The 17,224-nt window shown below is 43.4% G+C and overlaps 2 protein-coding genes across 3 annotated transcripts in view; one reads left to right on the top strand and one right to left on the bottom strand.

Annotated features, from left to right (window-relative positions):
* Positions 1 to 5,915: 5,915 nt before the first annotated feature.
* On the bottom strand, positions 5,916 to 12,508 carry arv1 (ARV1 homolog, fatty acid homeostasis modulator). Its single transcript, XM_080790407.1, has 5 exons — positions 12,345 to 12,508; positions 11,999 to 12,118; positions 10,912 to 11,068; positions 10,047 to 10,289; positions 5,916 to 6,856 (listed from the first exon to the last, which is right to left on the bottom strand). The coding sequence occupies exons 1-5, from the start codon at positions 12,444 to 12,446 to the stop codon at positions 6,732 to 6,734; spliced, it is 747 nt and encodes a 248-aa protein (XP_080646533.1). The 5' UTR covers positions 12,447 to 12,508; the 3' UTR covers positions 5,916 to 6,731.
* Positions 12,509 to 13,028: 520 nt separating this feature from the next.
* ttc13 (tetratricopeptide repeat domain 13) overlaps positions 13,029 to 17,224 on the top strand; it is a 34,200-nt gene continuing 30,004 nt past the window's right edge. For both annotated transcript variants that reach the window (XM_080790406.1, XM_080790405.1), the window contains exons 1-2: positions 13,029 to 13,213; positions 14,676 to 14,770. In XM_080790406.1, the coding sequence (XP_080646532.1) occupies positions 13,033 to 13,213; positions 14,676 to 14,770 (276 nt within the window). In that variant the 5' untranslated portion in view covers positions 13,029 to 13,032. The remainder of the gene's footprint in view (positions 13,214 to 14,675; positions 14,771 to 17,224) is intronic.

The raw sequence follows: 17,224 nt of genomic DNA, 5'->3' as shown, positions 1-17,224 counted from the left end.
CTTTAATAATCCAGGGTGCATGACAGACACTCTCTTTAATAATCCAGGGTGCATGACAGACACTCTCTTTAATAATCCAGGGTGCATGACAGACACTCTCTTTAATAATCCAGGGTGCATGACAGACACTCTCTTTAATAATCCAGGGTGCATGACAGACACTCTCTTTCGCCACCGTGAGGGGAGGGAAGTGAGTCGGTTTGCAATGAGTTGAGTCTCCAACAAAACGACAGACAGCTCGGTAGATTTTGTGTATATATATATATATATATATAAAAATATATATAATGCGTGCGTGTGCGGGCTGGCGCATGCCATGCACAATATAGGGAATAGAGGACTAATGGTAAAAGCTGACATCTAGCAATAGAGAGTATGATATATTATATTATACTTTAGTATGCACATGCATGATTTCCCCATCAGGACACGCCCCCCTCATCTAGACTGAGTGGCAGAACCTTGAGCAGCATTATGGAGCGTTGGAGTTTGGGAGCGCTCGTTGGAAATCACCCAACCGTCCTGTTTCTAAATGTCACATAATGCAGGAGGCAGCACAATGTTGTGTTATTGAAAACAAGCACTTCCAAACTCTGACACTCCATCCATGCTGCAAGTAATCAAATGCAGGGCATTTCTTGACATAAAGTATAGCTCATAACGTCTCTATGGTGGATTTTTATGAAACAAAACTGTGGATAATTTGGTGCAATGTTGGTGAGTTTAACATCGTTTAATGCAATCAGACAGGACTTTTCTGTGTGGATGAATGGGGGCTGCAGTTCAAGGCCAGAAAGTAGTTTTTTGCCACTCAGTAGGCGTTTCCGCATAACACCTGGACAGACAAGGTTAAAACATTCTTTGGAAAATAAACATATGATGCATTATAATCTAATGTGTTTGCATTAGAATCTAATGTGTTTGATCAAAATTGAACTCGTGAAATGCATACATTTTGCAATATGAGTATACTTTTAATTTTAGTATACTTTAAAATACATTTTGATGCCAATACTTGTGTGTACTTTTACTCAAGTGCATTTTCAATTCCGTATACTTTTACTTAACGGAAGTATATAGTTCTAAATTGCAGTATTATTGGTACTTTTACTAATAAGTAAAACAATTGAGTATACCTTTTTCCACCACTGGTAAATATAAGTACTGCTCATTCCTCTGACGTTTGACTTTAATTGAGAGTTTGTGTGTTTTTACTGAGAGAGAAACCACTTCGTTTACACAACCAAACACTCAACATTCCACCGGCAGAACGTGTTTCAGTGAGGCTCATATTATGCCTGTTAACCCATTCTGACCTGAGATCAGATTCATACGAGGTTTCCACTGGACACACACTGGTCTGATTAACCCATTCTGACCTGAGATCAGATTCTAAAAATGTCAGTCGTTCTTCGATTTTTCAAAAATAGCAGACCTACAAGCTCGTAGCGCGCCACTCGGTGGCGCGCTATGAGCTTGTAGATCTGCTATTTTTCAATAGCTAAAGCATAACATGATGCCAACACCAAAAGGTGTTCAGAATGTGTTAAACAGTGTTGTTTTTGGCAGCAAATTGCTATTTTAGTTTTAGTCATGCAGGTCTCTTGAATAGTTTTAATCTAGTTTCAGTCACATTTTATAGTGTTAAGTCTAGTTTTAGTCGACTTAAATAGCCTATCCTAAGATTTTAGTCGACTAAATCTCTAAGGTTGATTTAGTCGGGGAAAAAAAGTATTTCGGCGGGCCTTGATGCCGCGGCGCGTTGTGTGAGCTTGTAGATCGGCTATTTTCAGCATGCGACCAATTGTAAAATGACTTGTACTGGATCTCTTTCTTGTCCACTAGTCCCCTTCCTAACATTTCAGTCTATAGTTTTTATTTGTTGACGAAATCGTCAGTATTATTTAGTCTCAGTTTTAGTCATCAATGCTTAGTTTTCATTTAGTTTCCATTTAGTTTTCGTCAGTGGAACATTTTTCGTCTTAGTTTTAGTCGACGAAAACAACACTGCTGTTAAACCACATCTTAAGCGCTAGTATAAACGGTCACATGACAAAAGTACCTAGGCCTACTGTATATAGTGTACACACAGTATACATAGAACATAAACAAATACAATTCAGAAATAAGAAATAAAACGTCTATTGAAAGTGGTGGTTAAAGCATGCTATAAGCAATAATATGTCAACATTTCAATTTTGAGTGACCTTTTTATTTATTTTTGGTGTTCAGCTTGTCATTGGTCCACAATGAGCTTTTTGTCATTGGTCGATTTGCCTGTCTGCTTCCTGACTGGTTAGTCATTGCGACCAGGTTTTTTTTTTTTTTCGACCAATGACAAAGCTTCTATAGGAACATCTTTGAATGCAGATTGTGGCCCCTAGATGTGTCACAGAGACACACATTTCTTTTGGGGAGCGTTTTACTCTGTCTGAATACCAAAAAAATAAATGAAAAACATGCAGTAATCCTGGTCTCTATACTGCCTCCCCCTGGCCAGCCGGGGCGCCTGATGGAGGGGAAAGGAACTGGTTGGAATAACGTGTTCCTTCCACGCGCTATACGTCCAACCAGGGAAACTCCCCCCTGTCAGGTGTAAAGGAGCAACTTGGACACTCAGGCATGAAGGAAGCCTGAGTTCAAGTCCGTTGCTCTCCCCTTGTCCCCCATATATGGGGACTAGGTTGCTCTCCCCTTGTCCCCCATATATGGGGACTAGGTTGCTCTCCCCTTGTCCCCCATATATGGGGACTAGGTTGCTCTCCCCTTGTCCCCCATATATGGGGACCAGGTTGGTCTCCCCTTGTCCCCCATATATGGGGACTAGGTTGCTCTCCCCTTGTCCCCCATATATGGGGACTAGGTTGCTCTCCCCTTGTCCCCCATATATGGGGACTAGGTTGCTCTCCCCTTGTCCCCCATATATGGGGACTAGGTTGGTGAAGGGTGTGTAGAGCCCAGGATCACAATAGATGATTGACACAGGGGTGAAAAATGGGTTACAAAATCGTGGGATAAAAAATATATTAGAAAAAAGAAAAGAAAAACAAAGTCTTTAAAGTTTTGACATATTGCTTATAGCAGCTCTAAAGTATGCGTGCCAGGAACATGCCTGCAGCCACATATTCATGATTCCTGCATTAAACCGGCAGGTTTAAGCTTGTACCGTTCGTAACCCATGAGGCGCTATGTCGAGGCACAGCGACCGCTGTTTGCCGCGGGACAAATCCAGCTGTGCATTGGAATTTTGTAAGGCCATCACATTGTTGCAATGCATACAACTATATAGAGGGGAGCTGATATTTCAAAACATGTCTTCTAAATCATGACAGTTTTCTGTCTAATATACCTATCTTTCTATATCAGTGGTGCTCAATATTTCATGTCTGAATGCTGTAGTGTTTAGATGGTTCTGTTATGACTGCATGCTGTAGTGTTTAGATGGTTCTGTTATGACTTCTCCTCTGCATGCTGTAGTGTTTAGATGGTTCTGTTATGACTTCTCCTCTGCATGTTGTAGTGTTTAGATGGTTCTGTTATGACTTCTCCTCTGCATGCTGTAGTGTTTAGATGGTTCTGTTATGACTTCTCCTCTGCATGCTGTAGTGTTTAGATGGTTCTGTTATGACTGCATGCTGTAGTGTTTAGATGGTTCTGTTATGACTTCTCCTCTGCATGTTGTAGTATTTAGATGGTTCTGTTATGACTTCTCCTCTGCATGCTGTAGTGTTTAGATGGTTCTGTTATGACTTCTCCTCTGCATGCTGTAGTGTTTAGATGGTTCTGTTATGACTGCATGCTGTAGTGTTTAGATGGTTCTGTTATGACTGCATGCTGTAGTGTTTAGATGGTTCTGTTATGACTTCTCCTCTGCATGTTGTAGTGTTTAGATGGTTCTGTTATGACTTCTCCTCTGCATGCTGTAGTGTTTAGATGGTTCTGTTATGACTTCTCCTCTGCATGCTGTAGTGTTTAGAATCTATGGTTCTGTTATGACTTCTCCTCTGCATGCTGTAGTATTTAGATGGTTCTGTTATGACTTCTCCTCTGCATGCTGTAGTGTTTAGAATCTATGGTTCTGTTATGACTTCTCCTCTGCATGTTGTAGTGTTTAGAATCTATGGTTCTGTTATGACTTCTCCTCTGCATGCTGTAGTATTTAGATGGTTCTGTTATGACTTCTCCTCTGCATGCTGTAGTGTTTAGATGGTTCTGTTATGACTTCTCCTCTGCATGCTGTAGTATTTAGATGGTTCTGTTATGACTTCTCCTCTGCTTGCTTTAGTGTTTAGATGGTTCTGTTATGACTTCTCCTCTGCATGCTGTAGTGTTTAGATGGTTCTGTTATGACTGCATGCTGTAGTGTTTAGATGGTTCTGTTATGACGTTGTTCCAGGGACCATGTTAGCATTGATTTTTAGATTAGAATTGCCCCATAGGAACTATATTGTCAGCTGGACTTTTCAAATCAATGCGTCGACATTGCATTGCGTACTGTTTTAGATTTCAAGTCTGAATGGAGTCCAATGGCTTCCTCTAAAAATCTAACACACCACAGCACACCACTATGTTTTGGAAAGTAATTGGCAGTAATAACAAGTAATACCAATGAATGGTTATTAATGTGTTAAACATGCCAGGTCACCTTTTAAAATCCATTTAGGCCTGAAGTCGAAATAAATAAAAGGTCTTCTGAAAGAATATTATATTTAAAGATTTGTGCAACATTTTCACGATTCTTTCAAAAATAGCAGACCTACACAAGCTCGTAGCGCGACACTCGGTGGCGCGCTACGAGCTTGTAGATCTGCTATTTTCTTTTTTTATAGCTAAAGTATAACATAATGCTTAGTTAAAACACCAAAACGGGTTCCCGTCCAGAATGAGTTAAAGACTCCTCTTCTTCTCCATGTCATGCTTTAGCTATTGAAAAATAGCAGATCTACAAGCTCATAGCGCGCCACCGAGTGGCGCGCTACGAGCTTGTAGGTCTGCTATTTTTTAAACGACTGACATTTTTTTAGAATCTGATCTCAGGTCAGAATGGGGTTAATCAGACCAGTGTGTGTCCAGTGGAAAACCTCGTATGAATCTGATCTCAGGTCAGAATGGGTTCAAGAATTCTTCCGCAGTTCCTCCCCAGATAATTGGTCCTGCTGTGTGTGTATTTGCGCGTCCACAACAGGTAAATGAATGAACTGAGGAATGCGCCGAGGTTTCAGGCCGACTCCCAGACAAACACAGAGCATGCTGTGTTTGTCCTCATTGTGTTACCCTTTGCCCTCATTCCCTAAGACGAGGCCACATTTAGGACTGCAATTATCCATTATTTTCACATTGATTATTCTATGCATAACCTTTTTTTATTGCGAACGCAGTGATTGCGAATGCAATGAGCACTTACTATGAGACCTAGCAGATCATGTCTGTCTGTCTGTCTGTGTGTCCGTGTGTCACGCTTTTGTGCCCATATATGGAGCTGCTTTGTGGACTCCTTATATGGTTATGGCTGAGTCATGGTGACATGAGTGTGATGGCGTGGTCCAACTTGTGCCCATATATGGAGCTGCTTTGGGGATTTCTGCAAATTGCGGAAATTGGAAATTGAAAAAAAAACAAAAAACGATGGGTTATAGCCCATGTTTTTTGAAATTTTGAAAAAAAAAGTTAGCCTCGTTTCTCATCATTTTGGACCATGGGCTATAGCCCATATCGTACGGCATACTATAGCGTATTTAACCACTTAAGTGTTATTTTATACTTGTACGGTGTGCGCACAAACTGTGAAAATAGGACTTAACTATCGGCTATTTTCAATGCGTTCCAAAGTTTTTGCTATGACCTTTCCAATAATGAAATGTGCAAAATAGGTATAGATTATTTTATTAAAAAATTCAGGATGATCAATTATTTCTTTTTATAATCAATTTGTTCGATTAACATTTTCAACCCCACTAACTTTTCACAAACCTCCATTCCCTGTCTCTTCCCACTATACAATAGTGACCAGTGAATGTCAAGAATACCTTCCAAACTGTACAAAATGTACAAAATATGTACAAAATATATATGATTTTTAAATAAGGAAAAGAAATACAGATCCATAAACAATAATCAGAGGACAGTTCTCATTCCTCTCCTCGGTGTCCTGAAACAAACAACCGTATCTTTGGGTTGATGTATACTTGGGGCTTCGTGTTACCCTCTCACGGTCTCACAAAAAGCATTTGAAGCTCTTCCAAGTTCCTAAAAAGCTAAAACCAGGCAGTGTTCCAACTCTCTCTCTCCCCACAAAAAGGAAATGTTACTAAACGAACACAAGAAGAAAAAAAAAACACCCAGCGCTTTGCTGCTGCTAACAGCAAAGTTCATTTCACTTCGTTCTGGATGATTAACTTGGATTAGGCCTCGACGTCGAAATAATAAAAAAAAAAAGTCTTCTGAAAGAATATATATTATATTCAAAGATTTGTGCCGCATTTTCACGATCTTTCAAAAATAGCAGACCTACAAGCTCGTAGCGCGCCACTCGGTGGCGCGCTATGAGCTTGTATATCTGCTATTTTTTCCAGTATAACATAATGCTTAGTTATAAAACACCAAAACGGATTCCCGTCCAGAATGGGTTTAATGTTCTTCCCCTCGGTCTGACAGATTGTTAATGTGTACGTATTTGTAGTAGTAGTTGTAATCGTAGCAGTGGTGTTGGGGTGGGGTGTCGTAGTGGTCATTTAGACGGTAAAAATATCTTCAAAGGTCCTCGGAAGTCTCTCCACAGCCCAGGCGGCACAAGTCTCTGCCACCAGGCCCACACACACCGCCATCACGGACAGACGTCGACTGCTGTTCAGAATGACTGGAGTTTAAAAGGCAGGAGAGAGAAGATGACAAGAGTGAACAAAAATAATCTTTTTTAGCAGTGCCATCATTTTCCCCACTCAGTTTATAAGGCATATATTGAAGGAGAGATCTCAGAGTATCTCACTTGGCAAGACTAACCAATGTACTATGTTTCAATGAGCAGCTGCCCTCTGCTGGTTTCTTATGAAAACGCCAAACTCTTTCTGTGTGGAGTTTGCATGTTCTCCCCGTGTCCCCTATAGGGTAGGTATACCCTCACATGTTCTCCCTGTGTCCCCTAGGGTAGGTATACCCTCACATGTTCTCCCCGTGTCCCCTAGGGTAGGTATACCCTCACATGTTCTCCCCATGTCCCCTAGGGTAGGTACCCTCACATGTTCTCCCCTAAGGTAGGTATACCCTCACATGTTCTCCCCGTGTCCCCTAGGGTAGGTACCCTCACATGTTCTCCCCGTGTCCCCTCACAAAAAAACATGCAGTAATCCTGATCTCTAAACTGCCTCCCCCTGGCCAGCCGGGGCGCCTGATGGAGGGGAAAAGGAACTGGTTGGAATAACGTGTTCCTTCCACGCGCTACGTCCAAGCAGGGAAACTCCCCCCTGTCAGGTTGTAAAGGAGCAACTTGGACACTCAGGCATGAAGGAAGCATGAGTTCAAGTCCGTTGCTCTCCCCAGGTTGGCGGAGGGTGTGTAGAGTCCAGGATCACATTATAGATAATTGACACAGGGGTGAAAAATGGCTTACAAAATCGCGTGATGAAAATTATGCTTTGCACATAATGGGCTGTGACGTAGTGAGCAGTGATTGGTCTGCATGAACCACCAATCACTGGTCACTGTCACAAACGGACATGCCTAAACCTTTTTCCCTACCTCTGACAGCCTGTGAGTTGGAGGTGAAACCTACCTCTGACAGCCTGTGAGTTGGAGGTGAGACCTACCTCTGACAGCCTGTGAGTTGGAGGTGAAACCTACCTCTGACAGCCTGTGAGTTGGAGGTGAAACCTACCTCTGACAGCCTGTGAGTTGGAGGTGAGACCTACCTCTGACAGCCTGTGAGTTGGAGGTGAAACCTACCTCTGACAGCCTGTGAGTTGGAGGTGAGACCTACCTCTGACAGCCTGTGAGTTGGAGGTGAGACCTACCTCTGACAGCCTGTGAGTTGGAGGTGAAACCTACCTCTGACAGCCTGTGAGTTGGAGGTGAAACCTACCTCTGACAGCCTGTGAGTTGGAGGTGAAACCTACCTCTGACAGCCTGTGAGTTGGAGGTGAAACCTACCTCTGACAGCCTGTGAGTTGGAGGTGAGACCTACCTCTGACAGCCTGTGAGTTGGAGGTGAGACCTACCTCTGACAGCCTGTGAGTTGGAGGTGAGACCTACCTCTGACAGCCTGTGAGTTGGAGGTGAGACCTACCTCTGACAGCCTGTGAGTTGGAGGTGAGACCTACCTCTGACAGCCTGTGAGTTGGAGGTGAGACCTACCTCTGACAGCCTGTGAGTTGGAGGTGAGACCTACCTCTGACAGCCTGTGAGTTGGAGGTGAAACCTACCTCTGACAGCCTGTGAGTTGGAGGTGAGACCTACCTCTGACAGCCTGTGAGTTGGAGGTGAGACCTACCTCTGACAGCCTGTGAGTTGGAGGTGAGACCTACCTCTGACAGCCTGTGAGTTGGAGGTGAGACCTACCTCTGACAGCCTGTGAGTTGGAGGTGAGACCTACCTCTGACAGCCTGTGAGTTGGAGGTGAAACCTACCTCTGACAGCCTGTGAGTTGGAGGTGAAACCTACCTCTGACAGCCTGTGAGTTGGAGGTGAAACCTACCTCTGACAGCCTGTGAGTTGGAGGTGAAACCTACCTCTGACAGCCTGTGAGTTGGAGGTGAAACCTACCTCTGACAGCCTGTGAGTTGGAGGTGAAACCTACCTCTGACAGCCTGTGAGTTGGAGGTGAGACCTACCTCTGACAGCCTGTGAGTTGGAGGTGAGACCTACCTCTGACAGCCTGTGAGTTGGAGGTGAAACCTACCTCTGACAGCCTGTGAGTTGGAGGTGAGACCTACCTCTGACAGCCTGTGAGTTGGAGGTGAGACCTACCTCTGACAGCCTGTGAGTTGGAGGTGAGACCTACCTCTGACAGCCTGTGAGTTGGAGGTGAAACCTACCTCTGACAGCCTGTGAGTTGGAGGTGAAACCTACCTCTGACAGCCTGTGAGTTGGAGGTGAAACCTACCTCTGACAGCCTGTGAGTTGGAGGTGAAACCTACCTCTGACAGCCTGTGAGTTGGAGGTGAAACCTACCTCTGACAGCCTGTGAGTTGGAGGTGAGACCTACCTCTGACAGCCTGTGAGTTGGAGGTGAAACCTACCTCTGACAGCCTGTGAGTTGGAGGTGAAACCTACCTCTGACAGCCTGTGAGTTGGAGGTGAAACCTACCTCTGACAGCCTGTGAGTTGGAGGTGAAACCTACCTCTGACAGCCTGTGAGTTGGAGGTGAGACCTACCTCTGACAGCCTGTGAGTTGGAGGTGAGACCTACCTCTGACAGCCTGTGAGTTGGAGGTGAGACCTACCTCTGACAGCCTGTGAGTTGGAGGTGAGACCTACCTCTGACAGCCTGTGAGTTGGAGGTGAAACCTACCTCTGACAGCCTGTGAGTTGGAGGTGAAACCTACCTCTGACAGCCTGTGAGTTGGAGGTGAAACCTACCTCTGACAGCCTGTGAGTTGGAGGTGAGACCTACCTCTGACAGCCTGTGAGTTGGAGGTGAGACTTACCTCTGACAGCCTGTGAGTTGGAGGTGAGACCTACCTCTGACAGCCTGTGAGTTGGAGGTGAAACCTACCTCTGACAGCCTGTGAGTTGGAGGTGAGACCTACCTCTGACAGCCTGTGAGTTGGAGGTGAGACCTACCTCTGACAGCCTGTGAGTTGGAGGTGAGACCTACCTCTGACAGCCTGTGAGTTGGAGGTGAGACCTACCTCTGACAGCCTGTGAGTTGGAGGTGAAACCTACCTCTGACAGCCTGTGAGTTGGAGGTGAGACCTACCTCTGACAGCCTGTGAGTTGGAGGTGAGACCTACCTCTGACAGCCTGTGAGTTGGAGGTGAGACCTACCTCTGACAGCCTGTGAGTTGGAGGTGAGACCTACCTCTGACAGCCTGTGAGTTGGAGGTGAGACCTACCTCTGACAGCCTGTGAGTTGGAGGTGAGCACAAACATCTTGATGAGCCCCAGGCAGAGCGGAGAGTAGTCGTGCTCCCAGATCACAGCCGGTATGAGCAGGATTTTCCCGTAGCAGGACAGCAGCAGGGCTCTGAGCAGCAGGCCCAGCTCCACCGTGGTGGTGGTGTCGCCGCCCTGGTGGTGGTGACGGCCCGCCACAGCCCACAGGAAGCACAGCACGCCGCCGCAGAACGCCGACAACTCTTACGTCACAACAACACAATGCACAAAATATATTATATTCGGGGTACAAATTACCTTGTGCGTGCAGCAGAGATGCACGTTAGCTGCTGCAGCAACTGCCAAACACGAGTTGTTTAGCTCTCCTCCTGGTATAACACATTTTAAAACCCGTTTAATTTGACCTGAGATCAGATTCTAAAAAATGTCTTCTACATCCTGACAGTTTTCTAAAAAAAACTATGTCAGTGGTTCTTCGATCGGTGGCATTTCATTTATTTATTTGACAGGGACAAAGCTCATTAATCTACATGTCAGTTTTCACATCAATGTAAATGGGCCAGAGTTAGCCAAAGCTACAGTAAATTTCATCTGTAGTCTCTGGGCAGGCTCTTAAAAAATGAATGATAAAAGAAAGACAGTGTGCGCCATGCGTTGATGCCATGTGTGCATATGAGCTTGTAGATCTGCTATTTCAATAGCTAAAGCATAACATAATGCCAACACCAAAAGGGGTTCCCGCCCCAAAATGGGTTGTTAACAAGAAAGTTCAAAGTGTATAGGTCTGGGCTAGAGTTAACTGATCATCCCGACTAATAATTAGCATAGATTTTTAGGCAGATTTTTTTCCGCTTTCAAGCTTACCAAAGGCAGCCAGTCCAAACATGCTGTAGAAGTCCCATTCCTTAGTGTATCTGATGATGTCTGCAGGGTCACTGCTCTGCCCTGGAGAGCCCTGGAGCTGGGACCAACGGAGGTAGGCCTCACACAGCAGACAGAACACACACAACTTCCAGTGGATCTGCAGAGACAGAGAGAGAGAGAGAGAGACACACAAGTATAAAGAGAGAATGACTCTCAAGAGAGCTTGTAGATCTGCTATTTTTGTCCAAAAGTGCCCTCTTACGGGGTTTCTCTAACACTCTCTGCAAGTCACCGTTCAGGTGTAGCAGAGATTAAAAAATAGGGTGCAAAGTAACTGCATTTTGAATCCCAAAACGCAGTTTGTACTACTGTACTGCTTTTTATTCTAGTTTATTTTGCTAGCTTTAGTTATTAATAATAATTTCTTATTCTGTTTTCTATAACCACATTATAAACCATATAAAATTTTTTAATGGGAGTTAAATGCTGCAATTTGTAAAAAAAAAAAAAAAAAAAAAAAAAGGCAAAATATGACACCTAACGTGGTTGAAGTGGGACTCATAAAATGTCCCTGGGACTCATTTCTAAAAGACCATCCCTGCATCCTGGGACTCATTACATTGGAAACCTGTTTACAACACTGTGTAGTACAGCGATGCCCAAAAGGTAGATCGTGATCTACCAGTAGATCACAAAGGCTGTGCAGGTAGATCAATTTAAATATTACTTGATTGACTGACATAAAAAAAGTGCCTGTCAGCTCAAACCCATATTAAATGCAATACTTTATTTTCAAGAGTGTTGCTGAGCACAAAATGTCGGTATAGATTACAAATGAAATACAACCAAATAAAACGACCTATTCCATTTCTCCCCTTATTTCCCATTCCAGGTGCATTTGTCTTAAATGTAATGCCAGCGCTGCGCCAGCAATTCCAAAGACATTTTCAGCAATGGTATTATAATGTTTTTTACAGTGAGTAGATCTTGTTGAGCTGGTCATTTTGAAAGTAGCTCTCATGTCAAAAAAGAGTGCAGGGCACCCCCTGGTGTATAGTAGTAGGTTAGTGTGCTTTAGGTTGCTTACATTCAGACGTGTGTTGAACAGAATGTGTCTGAACGCCTGGGTCTTGCACAGAATGGCGTCGATCAGGATAATCACTGGGTCGTATTCTATGTACTTATCCACTGGCTTTTGGCAAGATTCCTATGGGGCACAACACATGCACGCACACACACACACACACACACACACACACACACACACACACACACACAGAGAGAGACAGACAGAGACACAGAGGTGTTACAATTACAGCCAGGTCATTTTGCTAGCTACGGGGTGAGAAAACGGCTTTGTGTTTTGGCCATGAATGAATGATGTACAACAACAGTACAACTAAAGAAGCTGTTTAATAGTTATAATAACTCACACATATGGTAATCTTCAGGATGCCATTACTATAATCTCTGTGCAGCTCTGTGGCCCTCTGGTGGCACTCAATACAGCGAAAGACACCTTCATCTTTACCCATCCTGACTGAGATGATTATGATTATAATCTGATAATAACAAAAAATAAGTAGCCGCCGGTTTGTGTTTGACAGTTTTTGTCGCGACTTCCGTGATCTGTCTGTGGGTGGGTGGGGTGGGGCGTAAGTAAGTAAATCTCTTGGGGAAATGTAGTTCTTTGTCGTTTCCAGCGGCTGGGGGCGTGTACGACGTGGAACTACAACAACATTCATAGCGAGCAGCGACGCTTCCGCTCTCATCACCTCCTCCTCCACAGTGGCTCCGTCTCATTAGAAAATTTAGAACTTAGAACTCTGAGAGCTAGCAGATTCAAGACATCCGGTTGCCTTCAGAATAGAATCTGATTATTTAATTCGTTAATTAAATAATTATATTACATTACATTATTAGTAGTACTTATTAGCTTATTAGTCTTATAGCATCATTTAAATGCTAATTTGTAGTTTTAATGTGCAAATTAAACTTTTGTTTTTCAATACTCTAGAGAATACTCTTATTTTGAAGAGATCGTCCACCGGAAGTCTTAAATGTGCTCATTAGCTCTGCTCACGAGACGCTGCCCCGCAGCCCCAGTAGAGTCACACTGTAATGAAAGCCAACATGGCACCTGCCAGCCGCGCTGTTGCCGTGCTAGCGCTGTCTCTGCTCGTCTCCTCCCGGGCCATCTTGTCCACGGAGTACTTCTCCACGCTCACGTTCTTCAACAGCGAGCTGCACAAGCACGGCTGCAGCTCGCCGTCCGAGTGGGAGGAATATGCTCAGGACTGTGGTAAGGAAGGAAGAAGGCGCCACGTCCTCTCTCTCTCTGTCTCTCTCTCAGTACGAGAAGTGTGTGTGTGTAGAACCCGCCGAAGCTAACTGACTCGCGTTGTAACCATGTTTGTTACCTATCGATTTACGTGACCCTGGCTAAGAAAGGTAGCTCGACAGGTCGACTTGATCTTTTTTTAAACAATATATTTATTGACTTTTCTTTTTTGGGAACGACTGATTTTTGTTGTTGTTGTTCTTGGCGTGTCTTAGATATTATATTTGCGGCCCTGTTCTTTGGCGTCACTGATTTCGACAGGTCACCAAACTCTGTGTAGCATTCGTGTGGCAGATTAACGGTAACAAGTCGGTGTGTGTGTGTGTATGTATGCTAACTAGACTGCTTTACTTCCGTGCCCTTTGACAGGACTGGAGGTGAGATAGAACTGAAGCTGTGTGGTCTTGTGCAAAAAGGCCAGATTTAGACCTCCAAAGTGACGGCTATAATAATGTTTAAAAAATATAAACGCACTGAGTATATTTCTGTGTATTGGTGGTGGTGGTGGTGGTGGTTGCACTTCTTTGATTACCCCCTACATGAAAGAAGAAGTCCATGTTGGCTTTTTCTGTTGTTGTTGCAATCATGCAACCTCTTTCATTTGCTGTTATTTAGCAGTACTATCCAATCTTATTATTCACATTGTATGAACTGCAAGTTGTCAAACGGCAACTCCAGCCCACCACCACCAATGCTGAATAGGACATTTCTGTGGTCCTGTGATCATTGCATACTTTTGGAAGAAGAACACTTCTGTGTGGAATTAATTACTGTTGTCCAAACCGCGCTATATGAGCGCGCTTTGCTGTTTTGGAAGTCACTTTGACATCTGAGATAGCCCATTATGTACAATACACAGCTTGTTTAAAATAATAATAACAACAAAGACTGGATGGAAAAAAGCATAACCCATGCTTTCCTGACAGGTGCAATCTTGGTTAGTTTAACCGTTTAATAATACACTGATCTAGGGCTTTTTTGTTTTGATGAATGGGCTGTCAAGGTTTTGCCAGATAGTGTAGCATCTTTCTTAACCCATGATTCTGGGCGCCGGGAACCCCTTTTGGTGTTTTAACTAAAGCATTATGTTATGCTTTAGCTATTGGAAAAATAGCAGATCTACAAGCTCATAGCGCGCCACCGAGTGGCCCGCTACGAGCTTGTAGGTCTGCTATTTTTTGAAAAATCGTGAAAATGCGCCACAAATCTTTGAATATATATATATATATATATATATATATATTCTTTTAGAGCGAACGTTTTTTTTATTTCGACGTCAGGCCTAAAGTTGCTTCTGGGCCAGTGGTCCTTCCGTCGTTATGTTTTATGATTTAAAGTAAACTCCATTCTTTCTACTGTCTCTGCAGTGTGTCAATATCTTGATCGGATAATTAATTTTCCATTCTCCCACATTGTCTTCCAGAGTCGTCCATTTTGCAGTTGGAAGACCCAGACTGTGAAGAGGGGAGCAACCCACCCTGCGAGTCTATCTTCTCACTGAATGCTGAGAAGATTCTTGTGAGATATTGGCCTCTCTTACACGCACACACACGCACACACACACGCATGCATGCACATTACACGCATGCACACACGCATACATACGCTCAGTCACACAGTAGATCAAGTGATCACTGATACAGTCAGTAACCATTTCCTTTTTGAAGAACATCACTGTGGTTTGAATTTTCCTCGAGTCTAAACGAAGCCAAATCTAATCATGACATCACTGCACCACATTATGTCAGTTTGAGATACTTCTTCTTAACACCATTTTGGGCGGGAACCCCTTTTGGTGTTAGCATTATGTTATGCTTTAGCTATTGAAGAATAGCAGATCTACAAGCTCATGGCAAGCTTGTAGGGTCTGCTATTTTTTGAAAAAAGTCGAACGACTGACATAGGACCATGGCTTTTTCAGAAAACTGTCAGGATGTAGAAGACATTTTTAGAATCTGATCTCAGGTCAGAATGGGTTAACCTAATTATTATTAAACTACATTATGAGCTTTTTAATATGTTCCATAGCCTTTGATTGAAATATGTATTAACAGTTTGCAGAATTACAGCTACATTTCCAGCACAAACTCAATACAAAGACTGTTAACTGTGAGTTGGACGACCCCAATTAAGCATTACACTTGTTTACAACAGGGTCCACCATGTTCAATAATTCATCAAAACATTTAGAGACGTACAAATAGACACTTCTATACAGTCAAAGAACAGAACAGGAATTCAATAATCGAGGTCAGGGAAGATACATTAACAATATATATAGACCATTTGAGCGTACATTAAAACACCAAAGATGGTATGAGTCATTATGGTAATTAATCAGTGACGGGGCTTATGTCTAAACACAGCCTCAGCTGTAAGAGAACCATATGATGCCATATAAATAAATAAATGGATGGATGGAATGTTCACACAGAGACTAAAGATACATAGTTATTATACATGGACGTATTAACCGTACACTGAATGGCAGGGTAGCTCTGGTCCATAGCTCTAATGCGTTTAATTTAGAGCTATGTTACTCTCAACTTCCGCCGCTCGCATGAATGCAGACCAGCCTCTCGTCTTTAAAGCGTAAATAAAAAGAACGTTTTTGCTACTCACCAAAACAAAGGCGAGTTGTCAGTCACCCCCATCACACGTATAAACGGTACTTTTTGGCCAAAAGGGATTTTCTTTCTTTCACCGGAGGAAAAATATTCTCTTATGAGGCAGTTCTCTGGGCAATATCGGTAGAGGGCGCAGCGGAGCAAATAAAATAAAATCCGGTGGAAACAAAATCCCCTTTTGCCCAAAAAGTACCGTTTATACGTGTGGTGGGGGGGGGGGGGGGGGGGGGGGGGGCTCAGAGTGCGTCCACTAAGGAAAGTAGGCTTTCTAATGACACAACTATAGCCTTTGTTTTGGTGTGTAGCAAAAGCGTTCTTTTTATTCATGCCAAAGAGTAGAGGCTGGTCTGCATTCATGCGAGCGGCGTAAGTTGAGAGTAACATAGCTCTAAATGAAACACATTAGAGCTATGGACCAGAGCATTAGAGCTATGGACCAGAGCTAGTGGCAGGGTAACATAATGAAGAGATCTAACTGGTACAACACAACAGGAAGAGTTGGGGGAGGTGATGATGGTTTGTTCAACTGACGATCTGCCTGACAGCTGGGGGAACATAACATGTTGAGGGTTTACCGTTTGAGGTGAGAACGGCACAGGGTTTGACTTCCGTGCCTGCCGGCCCCAAACTACCGCAATGCTCCCATTTATAGTTTAAAATTCTGCACTGACTGCACACAATGCGTTACGGTTACTCTAATGTTTAGGTTCATGTAAAAACGTGCAACAATACTGTAACTTTTGTACAGTAGTCATTCTATAGAGTCACTATCTGTGGACTCTGGACTAATATGTAACTAGGTCTCTAATTTATGTGATGTTATGTGACTTTACGTCTGTAATTTGTGATCTTTTGAGTAACCCATTCTGACCTGAGATCAGATTCAAAAATTGTCTTCTAAATCCTGACAGTTTTCTGAAAATGCTGTGTTTCTGTGTCAGTCGTTCTTCAATTTTTCAAAAATAGCAGACCTACAAGCTATGAATAGCAAGCTATGAATCTCGATGGTTCTGTAATGACTGCATGCTGTAGTGTTTAGATGGTTCTGTTATGACTTCTCCTCTGCATGCTGTAGTGTTTAGATGGTTCTGTTATGACTTCTCCTCTGCATGCTGTAGTGTTTAGATGGTTCTGTTATGACTTCTCATCTGCATGCTGTAGTGTTTAGATGGTTCTGTTATGACTGCATGCTGTAGTGTTTAGATGGTTCTGTTATGACTTCTCCTCTGCATGTTGTAGTATTTAGATGGTTCTGTTATGACTTCTCCTCTGCATGCTGTAGTGTTTAGATGGTTCTGTTATGACTTCTCCTCTGCATGTTGTAGTGTTTAGATGGTTCTGTTAT

This window comes from Protomyctophum bolini (genome assembly GCF_963924005.1).
Source record: "Protomyctophum bolini genome assembly, chromosome: 19".
Classification (NCBI taxonomy): Eukaryota; Metazoa; Chordata; class Actinopteri; order Myctophiformes; family Myctophidae; genus Protomyctophum; species Protomyctophum bolini.
Note: the sequence above shows the minus strand (reverse complement) of the source record. Positions and strands in the feature narration are given on the sequence as shown.